General features: G+C 41.0%; 1 protein-coding gene across 6 annotated transcripts in view; it reads left to right on the top strand.

Moving 5' to 3' along the window:
* Positions 1 to 13981, top strand: part of ARHGEF28 (Rho guanine nucleotide exchange factor 28) — a 209692-nt gene that overhangs the window by 83761 nt on the left and 111950 nt on the right. The window contains exon 1 of one of the 6 annotated variants that reach the window (XM_075838199.1): positions 12201 to 12417. The exons of 4 other annotated variants lie outside the window; for them this stretch is intronic. In XM_075838199.1, coding sequence (XP_075694314.1) covers positions 12327 to 12417 — 91 coding nt within the window. In that variant the 5' untranslated portion in view covers positions 12201 to 12326. Of the gene's footprint in view, positions 1 to 12200; positions 12418 to 13981 lie in introns of those variants that run through there. One more of the 6 variants, XM_075838216.1, reaches the window with a different exon arrangement.

Raw genomic sequence — 13981 nt, forward strand, 5'->3', positions numbered from 1 at the left:
GGGGAAGAGGAAGTTAAAATCGCTTTATTTGCGGATGATCTGATTTTGTTTGTACACAATATAAAAAAGCAAATAGGGAATATTTTAGAAATATTGTAAGAGTTTGAAAATTTGGCAGGTTATAAAATGAACAGCACAAAAACGGAGGTTCTATTGTTGGATAAACAAATGGAAATTGTTTGGAACCGAGAGATCGGATTGAATATTGTAAAAGATCAGATTAAATACTTAGGGATCTATATTGGGAGAGATATACACGATATTTATAGGATGAATTTTGCGGAAGGATTTGCCATTATCGTTATACGGCAGGAAGAACTTAATTAAAATGGTGATTTTTTTCTAGATTACTGTACCAGCTTCAAATGATTCCACTTTTACTGAAACATAATGATATAAACAATATTAATAAAGCTTTCCAGAAATTTATGTGGAGACCTAAAAAAATCTCGTATGTCAATAGAAAAACGTACAAAAAGATACTAGAGTGGGAGGGATATCTTTCCCAGATATTAGGGCATATAATATTGCATGTATCACAAGATACGTGTTAGAGTGGATTAATAACAATAAATTTGTTAACTATAAAATTGAAAAATGATTAACAGTACCAAACGCCTTGCGGGCATGTCTTCATCAATCCTCTGGTGTTTGTCCCTTTGTGGACCGGATCTTCGGTTTTGTTTAGGGACTCTAAAGTAGCATGGTGATTGTTGAGAAAAAGCTTTGATCTATCCTATAGCTTGTCTGGGTTTTTGACCATTGGGGAATATTTACAATCTAAAGGCTATCAGAACAATATAGGCTGGATAAAGAGATGGGCTCAAAAAGGCATATCTAGAATCTCGGACCTGATAGATGAACAAAATAGAGAACTTAAAACCTTTGGTCAAATAAAAGAACAATTTGGTCTTGAGCAAGGTTTTTTTTTTTTGCAATACATTCAAATATGCCATATAATAAAAAAAAATAAGGGGATTTGAAAAAACTACTGGGTACCAAACAAAAAAATTAGAGACCTAATGAGGTATGCAGGGTAGCCCATCAGTTGCATTTATTAGAAAGAAAATGCCGGTTAAGGAGGATAGGAAAGGTATAAAAAATATTTTACAAAAAAGGGATTTGGATACACCGCTTTCAGAGGAAGTAGAACGACGTCTGGTAAAGGGATGGGCACGGGTTAGAACATCATCTGAAGACTTGAGAGATGCAGTGGAAGGTAGGGGCTACGCTTTATAATGCATTTAATTTGCCTTACGAAAAATATATACCTAATTATACACGACAATGCCCGAAATGTGGGGAGATTAATGCAGGACTGGTCCACTGTTTCTGGCACCAAAGACACGGATAGGCTCAGTCCATACAGAGTTGTTTTTTTACACTCATTTTGGCACGCAAATCAGTGCCAAAAAATACCAAAACCGCCTCCCAGTAACACCCAGTTGTTCATTTATTAATATATTTCCGGGAGGATTAGCAGAGGAATTGCACAACCGAGTTTTCGGAAAAGATGCTCCAGAATTATTGTTTCATGGGAAATGCAAGTAATTACTAAAATAGACATGTCAGGAGAGGTGACCGGTCCTCAGAGTGTTGTAATTTAGTATCTGTGTATAATAGAAGAGGTACAAAAGAGTCTGTGTTACTTGTGGGGTTTTAACAATGGTGTCCTAGTGGAAGCTTTGTATTTTATGTTTCGTGGGAAGGGAAGATCAGAAGCTGTGGTCTAGTTATTTTTGCTAGCCATGGTCTGGGCATCGGGGTAACGCCTCTGTCTTACGCGTATATACACACATTACCATATTTTATGAGGTATGTAACAGTGGGTACAGCCTTGTCTACAGGAAATACGCAGTTGAGGTATCTGGAATGACATCATTAAAGTTTTCATCAAACATGAAGACCATGCTGACCCTTATTGTGTCCAGCTAACAGATCTGTGATGGACCTTTTTTCCAGCTGGACCACTCCGGTTTCCCAAACATTGAGATTGGTTATAAGTGGCTAAAATTAGGTGATTAAATAGCTTACACATCTCCCCAACTTGAGTTAAAATAGAATGAGTGGCAGACCATCAGGGGGCTTTAACATCTGATCACATCTGCATTGTGGCTTCGTACTTCTGATGAACCCCAGTGACTTACAATGTGTCCACCAGGGTCCCATCAAGGTTTCTGCTGTGTTGATGGCAAGAATAGCGCTGCATGCTACGCTATTCTTCCCATTAAATAACAGAACTGCCTGACGGAGGGTCTGACATTCACCCCAAATGGCAGTGTTGAACATAGCCGTATTCCTTAAGAATCTTCTCAAATCTACGATAGAGTGAGGACAAACTGTTCTAGAAGTATTTCCTAATCAGCCTTGACTATGGTAGATTGAACTGTTTGAGTGTCATTGTGACCTCTGTCCAATAAATTCAGGGAAATGTTTTAACATTGCAAGGAAGCTAAAGTTACACTGTGAGAAAGAGAAAACGAAACGCTTTAGAAGTCTCAGGCAGTCTGCTCAATTGTATCATTATTGATGTCCGCAAGCTCTGATTTTCTCAGGGAAAATGACCGGATACACAACATAGTGCGAGACAACTAGAACACAAGAACATAAAGTTGAATAATAAAGGTGAATTTTGCAAACGTTGTCAAAAAACTTTGCTTATGAATATTTTCCTGATATGTTTTTCCTAGTTTGCCCTAGAGAGATTCGCAATTCGAGGAGTTGTAAACATGATGCGGTAGAAGAATCCTAGTGTTCTTGATCTTCTTTAGGCCCTGTTCACACAGTTTTTTTTGGAGGCAGAAAAAATTAGCCTCCGAATTCCTTTAGGCTGGGTTCACACGACCATGTTACGTCCGTAATGTACGGAACGTATTTCGGCCTGAAGACCCGGACCGAACACAGTGCAGGGAGCTGGGCTCCTAGCATCATAGTTATGTACGATGCTAGGAGTCCCTGCCTCGCTGCCAGACAACTGTCCCGTACTGTAATCATGATTACAGTACGGGACAGTAGTTCCACGCAGAGGCAGGGACTCCTAGCGTCGTACATCACTATGATGCTAGGAGCCCGGCTCCCTGCACTGTGTTCGGTCCGGGTCTTCAGGCCGAAATACGTTCCGTACATTACGGACGTAACATGGTCGTGTGAACCCAGCCTCAGGAGTCTTGAGGCAGATTTTGAACTGTTGTTTTTTTTTTTGTTTTTTTTTTTGCTTGGCCATTGAATTAAATGCAGGGGCGCTGCAGGTTTTCTCTGCATCAAATTTATTTTAATGGGAGGTTAGAGGCAAGAATGAACATGCCACTTCCTTTGTTTTTTTTCCCCGCGAGCGGCTGAAATCCGCCTGAGAAGAAAAACTACTCTGCCTCCCACTGAAATCAACGAGGGGCCATTTCGGATGTATTTTGGCACGGTTTCCGCATCAAAATCGGCATGGCCACGTCCATTATTTCCTATGAGCCTGGACTGCAGAAAACGGCCGTAATAAGACATGTCCGTTCTTTCTGCGGTCCAGGAAACCACGGTCGTGTGCATGGACTCATTGAAATGAATGGGGCCGCAATTCTCCCGTGGATTTTCGGGGGAATTGCACGTTTGTGTGCATGGGGCCTTAGGGTCAGTTAACAGTTTTTTGACCAGCATAATTCCTTCGGGATTTATTTAAAGGCAGATTTTGAAATGCAAGCACTTTTTGACACTTTTTTTTTTTTTTATTTTAGTTTTTTTATTTCTTTTTTCGGCTTTTTTGACGCGTTTTTACTTGATGCATTTTTTTTTAATTAAGCAAATACATAAAAAACAGAAGTTTTTTTGGTCAAAAGCCACTAGAAAGAAACGCTCCAAACGAACGGTGCAGTTTTGGTTCTGCCTCCCATTGATTTCAATGGAAGTTTACAGTCGGAAACCAGTCCAAGATAGCGCATTATGCTTTTTGTTTTTTTTTCTCAGAGCGCAATTTGGGGATTTTTTTTTTTGGGGCTGATTCCAGAGCAGAGTCCAAAAAAGTGCAAAACAAAAGCTGTGTGAACTGGGCCTTAGATTTCTTTGCCTTATTGTAACATGTGGTTTCTAACACGTAATGTATATTTAAGCTCTTCGCGCACTACACATTTACAGTGCTGATCGGGATCTACTTCTCGGCACAGTGCGGAAATGTATGGCACGGAGATTGCTTAATAGCTCTGCCCTCGCCATCAACAGCGGGTGTAAACTGGCACCTCACTGCAACGTCTGGAATCTGAGCTAATTTCAATCCTGGCCAATTAACCCCTTAGATCCCACAGTCAATAGCAACTTCGGCACCTAAGTGGTTATATCGCCGGGGTACCAATACCTAACAGGGCAGCCTGTCCGTACAACACTGATTGGAATATTGCAATGCACAGAAGACATGCAGTGTATTATGGAAATAAAGGATCTCATATTCAAGTCCCATAGTGGGACTTAATAAAAAAAATAATAAAATAATCAAAAAAAAGTTTACAGAAGAGAAAAAAGTTTTCCTTTTAGAAAATATTTTATTATGGAAACATTTAAAAAAAAAAAAATGATTCATAATTGGCATCACCACAACCGAAACAGCTCATACTATAAAATTAAAACTTTTATTTATCCCATGCGGCAATAAAATGGTCAGTTGCCGACAATAAAAGATGCTTGGAAATGAGCGATTATATTAATCTTTCGTCCACATAGATTCCGATCATCGCTTCGTTTATATGGTGCAAATGAGTGCCGATTTAACATGCTGTATTCTCGAACGGCAATTGTTTACAGGGTGGAAATCTGGCCGTGTAAAAGCACCTACAGTTGGGCCTGTCGACGCCGTTGGTGTCCACCACGGATCGCTCACTCCCTTAATTTTCATTGTTCTTGTGCTATGACGAAGCAGAATGACGCGAATGAACAATGCAGATGTGAACAGAGGGTACGCTTCAGTCATAAATCACGGCTCTGCCCTAATGGTGCCGAGATAAAAAATAAAGAAGCAAGCACTAAGGCTGGGTTCACACGAGCACATTAACGTCCGTAATGGACGGACGTATTTCGGCCGGAAGTCCCGGACCGAAGTCCGTACAGGGAGCCGGGCTCCTAGCATCGTAGTTATGTACGATGCTAGGAGTCCCTGCCTCTCTGCAGGACAACTGTCCCGTACTGAAAACATGATTACAGTACGGGACAGTTGTCCTGCAGCGAGGCAGGGACTCCTAGCATCGTACATAACTATGATGCTAGGAGCCCCGCTCCCTGCACTGAGTTCGGTCCGGGACTTCCGGCCGAAATACGTCCGTCCATTACGGACGTTAATGTGCTAGTGTGAACCCAGCCTAAAGGTGATCATCACCCATGGGTACTTAACTTACTAAGAATTTTTAATCTCACAGCTGGACAATCCCTTTAGCACTTTTGATCAAGTACCAGCAGTGCCATATAAGGCTACATTTCCCCAGCATGCACAGGAATTCCCACCCTAAATGTTAAATCTTTTTGTTTTTTTTATCTTGCTTCCTACAGATATACTGTTGTCTTTTACATCTTCAGGGATCCAGTACAGCAAGGAAGTCTATCAGTTTATACAATCCCCTTTTACTTCCTGTTATTCTTCATTTGAAGCTGTACCTAAACTTGTCCACGGTTTATTATTTTGGCAACTGTTAATAATCCCATTAAAACCAATCATTTTCTGTTCTTTAGATGACCACAAGCTATAAGCTGTGGTTAGTTAACAGAAATACAAAATAAATGTAATTGTAGTTATTAAATAAATATATATATATTGTAATTTTGAACAACTTTTAAATAAGTTTTTACTAAAAAATGTTTTTCTTTTTTAAATAAACCGCTTCTATGTATCCTGTATACATAGACGGCAAGATACGGCTCCTATGCCGAATCCGTCATGTCTGCAGGAAGGAAGGACGGACGGGCAGCTCAGCTGAGAGCTGGTACTTCGATGACCGTGCTCCTGAGGTTTATCTCCTTCTTTTGTGATGTCCCTATACTGAACACGCGGTTATCTACCTGCTCCCGTATTATGGGATGTCACACATCTACTTGCTCCCTCCCCTCCGTAGTACGAAATGTCACACATCTCCTCCCTGTCTCTGGAGGGATCGTGTAGTGTCAGTAGCAGATCTGTGTTGTGTATAGAAACATCTAAAAGCTAACTTTTTTATGTGTGTGTGACATCATTTGTTTTGTGAAACCACAGGCTGCAGAAATCTCATGTCCGATGTCAGGAAGAAAGGTTGGGAACGGTAGTAGGTTATAATGCTGCTTTGTCACTCTGCACACCTCATTTCTTCAGAAAATGTAGCCCGTTTCCATTTCTTCTCAGAAGCTCGGAGAAAGATTATTGATTAATCTGGAGTTATATATTTACCAGCTTTTGCTTTGGGGGAGACATTCCTTCAAAACATTACTCATTAGTTTTCTGCAACTGTAGTTGATCTGGTAGAATTGCTGAGGTCATTCTCAAACTATTTGGAGAAACGTAAAAAATGCTCTGGTCAATTATTGAAAGTCTGATGTAATGTAAAAAGGCACTCTTGTGACTCTTATGGAAACCAGACAGGAAAAGAGATCAATATGTAATTCTAGGGCCTATATATGTCAGCAGAGCTAATAGGTCACTCTTGTCCATTTGCTGTATATGGCATTTACGGTTCAGTTCCGGTTACATGAATGGTGCTGAGCTGCAATACTACATATAAACCATGGACGAGAGTGGCGCTGTTTCCGGAAGAAAGCAGTCATATTTTTTCTAATATTATACAAGCCCTTTAAATCTTTTTTGGGTGGTTTTAACATTTTCCAATATGCACAATGTGACCTAAGATCTCTGCATAATAATACATTGAATTATTACAAATTGGAAACTGATGTACATTCTTGCCAAAGGGCTGGCTAACTACCAGGACCGGAAGATTCGTTGAATATTTTTATTTCATTATGTCAAGTTCAGAAACCCTCTCCTTGTTGTGCAGAAGCTGAAACACTCCGGCAGGGGTGGGAATTCATTTCAGGTAAAGGACAGAAGTGCTTCTGTAGACCTCGCTCGGTTTGGGTAATAATTGAAATGAAGGCAGGAATGTTAACAGGCTCAAATATCAGTCTTCTAGATTTGACATTTACATCATGATCCATGAGCAGGCCTCTTCTCTGCGGATACAGACACCTCAGTATTCGCTTGATAGAAGATGTTTATTGAAGCTCGGCTAAATCGCATCGCAGATTATAATTCATTATCACTTGCTGCATGGCTCCTAGACCTCTTGTGGAGATGTGAGACCTGGTCTGTTGTGAGTCAGCTGGTGGTGCAGGGAAAAGGTCTTGTTGGATCGCTTGTGTGCACAGAGTTGTTCTGGGATACAGTGTAAGAATGGCGCGCTTGTTGTAAATCACTCACTGGTTCTTTTATACGAGGCTCAGTCCCTACTTTTAAAGGTGCCAGACTCGTTAAATCTGTGACAATCCCGTCTAAAGCCATGACAATGGCTGGAAATGTGCAGAACAATTCCATCAGATTATGGATCTCATGTGTCTTTAACCACTGATGAGAAATGTTAAATATTGCGTGCGCTGCCAGTTGTGTAGAAATATTTTAGTTGTTTTACTTTTTTTTTATTTTATATACATGCATACAAGCTGAAATCACGGCCTATTTTATTTGTGTGCAAAAAAAAACATCAAGAAGGCTGTGTTCCTACAATGAATGACCCTTTTGCACACCTCCATATACTAGTAAACCGGAAGGCATTCTTGCAGCTTTTATGGAAATCAAACAGGATTAAGTGTGGTTATTACGGTGGGTCACACGCGGGTGCACAGCTTGTTATAGTATAGTTATCATAGCTGGGCCTTATAACGACCCGTACACCTGTGTGTACGTCACATTACCAGGACAGATTTTTTTCCGCTAAAAGTAAACCATGAAAGGTACTATTAAATGACCGCAAGCAGAGATCTTGAGGAATTGATACAGAAAGTATATTGGAAAATACCTATTAATTTTACAAACCAGAACATGTATCTGCTGTAACCGAATCACCACTTAAATGGATAATGTATTACTTTTTTTTTTTTTTTTTATATAAATGAAGGCCCTCCAAATATGTCTGGCAACCCCAGCTTTGCTTCCCTCCAGCTAGTCCATAAACCTCCGGGGGGGAAACCGATGCCAGATCAGATCATATGCTATTTTATGGATGAAGTTTTGGCATCCTCTGCACCACACAGAAAAACATTGACTACAGAATATTTTCTGTCCGTTTAACCTTGTCACCAGTTGTTGTCCAGCTGAGCCTTAAAGCAACTGGCTGCACACAAATGACACACCATTCAGCCATAACATTAAAACCACGTGCCTAATATTGTGTAGGTCCTCCTCGTGCCACCAAAACAGGACTGATCCATCGACGTATGGACTCCAAGACCTCTGAAGGTATCCTGTGGAATCTGGCACCAAGACATCAAGTCCTGTATGTTGGGAGGTGGTGCCTAAATGAATCTGGTTGGTTTTTCCAGCACAATTTCACAGATGCTCGATCGGATTGAAATCTGGGAAACTTGGAGGTAAAGTCAACACCTTGAATTCTTTGTCATGTTCCTCAAACAAGTCATAAACCATTTTTGCAGTGTGGCAGGGTGCATTATCCTTCTGAAAGAGGCCACTGTTATTTGGAAATATTGTTGCCGTTAAGGGGTGTACTTGGTCTGCAACAATTTTTAGGTAGATGGTAGATGTCAAAGTAACATCAACCTAAATGCCAGGACTCAACGTTTCACAGCAGAACATTGCTCAGAGCATCACACTGCCTCCACCAGCTGGCTTTTTTTTTACCATAGTGCATCTTTGGTACGATTTTTTTCCCCAAGTAAGCAACTCCTACGCACCCGGCCGTCCACATGACGTAAAAGAAAATGTGATCCATCAGACAAGGCCACGTTCTTTGGTTGCGCCATGGTCCAGTTCTGATGCTCACATGCCTATTGTAGGTGTTTTCGGCGATGGACAGGGGTCAGTATAAGCACACTGACCAGTCTACGTCTTTTTTTTTTTTTTGCAAAGGTATAAATTTATTTAAATAACATGTACTATAACACAATAAAACCACTCATCCTATTTCACAGGATGGGGTTAAAAGAGACAGGCGTAATACTAAAAAGCCAATCCAGTTACTTAGTATACGAAAGCATTATAGCCTGTCAAAATTAGAACGGACAGGCAACTTATTAGGCCGTGCCTTTGGCCTAATGGGCATATCAGCCCAACTCCTTAGATGATGCAGTCGCTATTGACAGTGGCATCTAAGGGGTAATTGGGCGAGATCAGAGTTCTCCCCGATCCCTGGTGCAGTTTTTGGCTCCGTTTTTTATATATTTTATTTTTTTAAGCCAAAGCCAAAAAAAGGATTCCAAAAGGAAGGAAAGGTATAAAGAAAAGACTGATGCATCTCCTTTCTTTTGTGTCCACTCCTATGTCCAAAAACTGCGTGCGATCCTGGCCTTACAGAAATATTGCCATTGGTTTTCCCTTTTGAATTCGCTTCTCTGAAACTTGTCAGCATGTTAAATCAATTAAAATGTTTTGCCATTAGTTGCAATTTAAAAAATGACAACCACTATGGCTGCACTTCCTATTGTCACCTTTAATGGCTATGAAAACCTCTTTTGAAGAGCTTTTTTTTATTTATTTTTTTTGTCTGTGGTGTAACTTTATCATTTTAGTTTTTATTAATTTCGTTTTCATTTTTGAGATACAGCTGCTCTTTATTCTCTAAATCCTGTTCCCATCAGGTCCGCGGGACTAACCGTTTTAGTGACAGTGGGTCCTGCGTGTGTCATAACTTGGATGTGATAGATTACAGGTGGAGCCTGCGTGGACCCGCTGACACTGAACCAGTCAGGTCCATCAGACTGACTGATTCAGATCATAGCGAACCACACAGCTGCTCTGTTTGCTACACCAAACTGACCTGATTATTAAAAAAATAAATTACTTTCAAATGTGTACATAGCCTTTAAAAAAATGGCTTCCGCAACAGAAAAAACCCATTATCTTCTGATTTTAATAATATATAACCAATTTTTGAGTGAATATTCTCTTTTATTACTGCTGGAATATCAAGGCGAACTGAACCAAACTTGTAATTCGCGCACAACTTCCTACCAAGGCCAAGAACTTCCTGTCTTTAGTCGAGCGCTCTATACAGGCACTCTCTGTACTGAATGGGCTCTTCCCTTGCTTGTTTCTACAGCCCCATGATGTGGTAGCCTGTCAGGAAGTGAGCAAAATGAAGCAAATTGGCTCTTTCATGGTTGGCATGGCTCTGTAGAGGGGCCGCCGTTTCTTTTTTCCTTACATAGTCCATATAAGTTTTTAATATGTAAAATCTAGTAACCAATATAATCGGACCTTTTATGCAGCTATATTTTCTACATATTAAAATTCGACTGGACCGTGGGTCTTCTCTGTAGACAGCACATTGGCACACATTTAGAAAGCATATAAAATGTGCCACTACAAGGTTGCAAATGATTACTTGCAACGTTTTAGTGGCAAAATTAGTGACTTGTCGCTTGACGAATTTGGAAAGTTACAAGAAAAGTGGGTATGATCTCTAAGAAAACCTAGTTTAGGCAAGATTTATTTAGTAAAATAGGTGAAAGTTGAGCAAATTAAGTGCAAATCTTCGTCTGCTCGTAGCAGGCATAGATGAATTTCCTGACTGTCAGACAGATGAGAATGCACTCAATTTATTAAGAGGTGTGCACCGTTTAATACATTTAGACAAGCCACTCCAACTACCTTTTTTACTAAGGCTGGTGGAAAAAACGCCGGTCTTAGTAAACGTGGTTTGTTGACTATCTATGCAAAACGCCAAGCTTTCAACTATTGTAAAGTGGGCCGAGTCATGCATCACGCAATCCCTGTCCATGCACATTATGTTCCCTTTGTGCCCCCACACAGTATCGTGCCCCCATAGTTTCCCCATACAGTATCCTGCCTTTATAGTGCCCCAACACAATATCATGCCCCCAGTATAATTCCCCCCATAGTGCCTCCACACACCGTATAGTGCCCCCATAGTGCCTCTCTACAGTATGATACACCTGTATTGCCTCCCACACACATTATAATGCCCCATTGTGCCTGCTAAAAATAAGATAATCACCTAACCCTGTTCCCACAATGAATGGAGGAGATTCCACTGCAGGTCTCCTCCAGTCTCTGCTCTATGTGGCTCATCGTAGACGGGCTTTGTGCTGTCACAGCATTGCACCGGTCTGCGCCAAGCCGCTCACGGCTTTCAGCACAGTGAATGGTGGAGCAGGGAGCTGACGGCTGCCTGCTCCACTATTGGGTTCAACGGCATATGAGTCCTGATGATGCCACCGGCCACTCGGAATCCACGACTGTCTGTCCCACTGGATCCAGAACGTTTGGGAGGCATAAATATAATATATATAACAGTCCAAAAGCAAATGGACACAGCACTCCAACATACCATAAATTAGGCCATTTGCTTGTTTCCAGGGGATGAATCTGTTCCCAAATTTCAATACAAAATGACCATAAAGCAAAGTAACGGCACCAGGGTTTCAGAATAGATGAAACAAGGTGGATTTATTCACCTCAAGTGAGCGATGCCTTTCTCTAGCTCGAGGTCGCTTGAGGTGAATAAATCCACCTTGTTTCATCTATTGTGGAGACTTGGTGCCATTACTTTGCGCTATGGTCACTATATATATATATATATATATATATATTAGAAATCTGTTTTCCGCATAATAGTTGTCACTTCACAAGATTTTGCAGTTGTTTAGTGACGCTTAGGACATTGTAAGTGATAAGAGCCTGGATTCCAGGCATCTGGTAAGAATAATCCCCGGTACAGTCTGGAAATGCTCTGCTCTTGTGGGTCTTTGTACTCTGTGTCCCTGTTATTTACTACGAGTGCGCTTCACAAACTTCGGCCTCCGTTTAGGCAGTTTCCATTAGCATAGAAATGAAGAGGTGAGTTAATGATTCCTTGGCACCAGCTGACCTCTGGAATGGCTCTGGACCATGATGCAGCTCCAGTTTTGCTTCATGTTTCCCCCCTGCATTCCCTCATCTGATTTAATATTTACAGCCTGATCTGTCTACATGCCTGAGCGCCTTAAGAGAGCAAACGTTTACAGCCTGTCCCTCCCCTAGGCAGAGGGGGCAATTTGATCCAGCTTTCTTCCTTCCTCTATTTGACATCATCTTGTGTTTTTTGGAGAAGCTCCGGGGTCCACATTGCTTTTCTCCTGCCGGTACCTGCTTCCTTCCACACATGGAAATGGATTCTGATTCTGACTCTCCTTTTAATTACTCCTGGCCATCTTTTCCCAAAATGAGAATTCACAGGAGGCCAACCAAGCAAGGTAGAAGTAATCCGAGGTGCAATTCTTTTCTGAATTCTGTCATCCACTATATAGAAGTGGGGCAGAGACAGAAGGAGCACATTCTAGCATGTCAATTTATTTTCTACTTTGAAAGTACATGTAATGATGAACCATCATTTTATCTATCTAATCTAATACCTTGAGATCCTTCCTCGCTGAGCTGGATGTATACCCACTTGTTTTTTTATAACCGTCTATATACTCAGAGCTGCGCCATTTCTAGTCATATGATGAACTACGTATTGATATGTATGGGAATATATGTTTACACATTGGTCCTTTTATTCTTGATTTAAAACGCTTTTATATGTTTTCTTGCACATTGCACCTGGATTTCCATCCATATAATTTCCTTATTTACCTTTTTTTTTTTTTACATTTATTTCAGTATTTGTTGGCTGTGGTGATGTACAAAGTAAAGTACAGTTCAAGTGAATGGGTTTTTACCAAACCCCACTTAGACACTGTGAAAAATACACAGTCTGCATTTGCTACATTTTTATGGGTGGAGATCTATTCAGATATCTAGGCTATGTAATAATGTAAGGGTGTATTCACACGTACCTGTAGTGTTCTGCTGTGAAATACTATATGCATTTTTATTGCAAGTTAATCTTTTTATGGTGTTTGACCACAGAGTTTCTAGGCTTCGTTCACACCTGCGTCAGGGCTATGTTCCGACATTTCGTCGGAACGGAGCCCTGACTGACACAAACTAAAACCAAAGGTTTCCATTTCCATCACCATTGATTTCATTGGTGACTGATCCGGTGCCAATGGTTTCAGTTGGTCTCCGTTGTGCAAGGGTTCTGTCATTTTGACGGAATGAATACTGTAGTCGGAACTAAATGGAAACGATTGAACCCTTGACCACAATGAGGCGTAAGCCACCAGCAGCCTCAAACACCAAACAACACTCAAAATATGATTGAAAGTAAGGGTATGTGCACACACACTAATTACGTCCGTAAGTGACGGACGTATTTCGGCCGCAAGTCCCGGACCGAACACAGTGCAGGGAGCCGGGCTCCTAGCATCATACTTATGTACGATGCTAGAAGTCCCTGCCTCACTGCAGGACAACTGTCCCATACTGAAAACATTATTACAGTACGGGACAGTTGTCCTGCAGCGAGGCAGGGACTCCTAGCGTCGTACATAAGTATGATGCTTGGAGCCCGGCTCCCTGCACTGTGTTCGGTCCGGGACTTGCGGCCGAAATACGTCCGTCAATTACGGACGTAATTAGTGTGTGTGCACATACCCTAATTATGCATAAAAGCACATATTCATTTCCCTAGAAGAGAGGATTTCTTGTTGTAAATTTATATAATGCACTGGTAAAAATATATAAACTAAAACTATTTCCACTTCTTGGTTTGTTCTGTTAAAAAATAAATAAAAAAAACATGGCGAAAACTTGACACATTGAAAAGGATTGAACCTCTAAGAGGAGGAATTTGCATTCCCAGCTCACAGGAATCTTGAGGACCGTTATGTGGATATCCACCCCCCCCTCATTTTAAGGGTATGCGCACACAGG

The sequence above is a fragment of the Rhinoderma darwinii genome, chromosome 1 (genome assembly GCF_050947455.1).
Source record: "Rhinoderma darwinii isolate aRhiDar2 chromosome 1, aRhiDar2.hap1, whole genome shotgun sequence".
Lineage (NCBI taxonomy): Eukaryota > Metazoa > Chordata > Amphibia > Anura > Rhinodermatidae > Rhinoderma > Rhinoderma darwinii.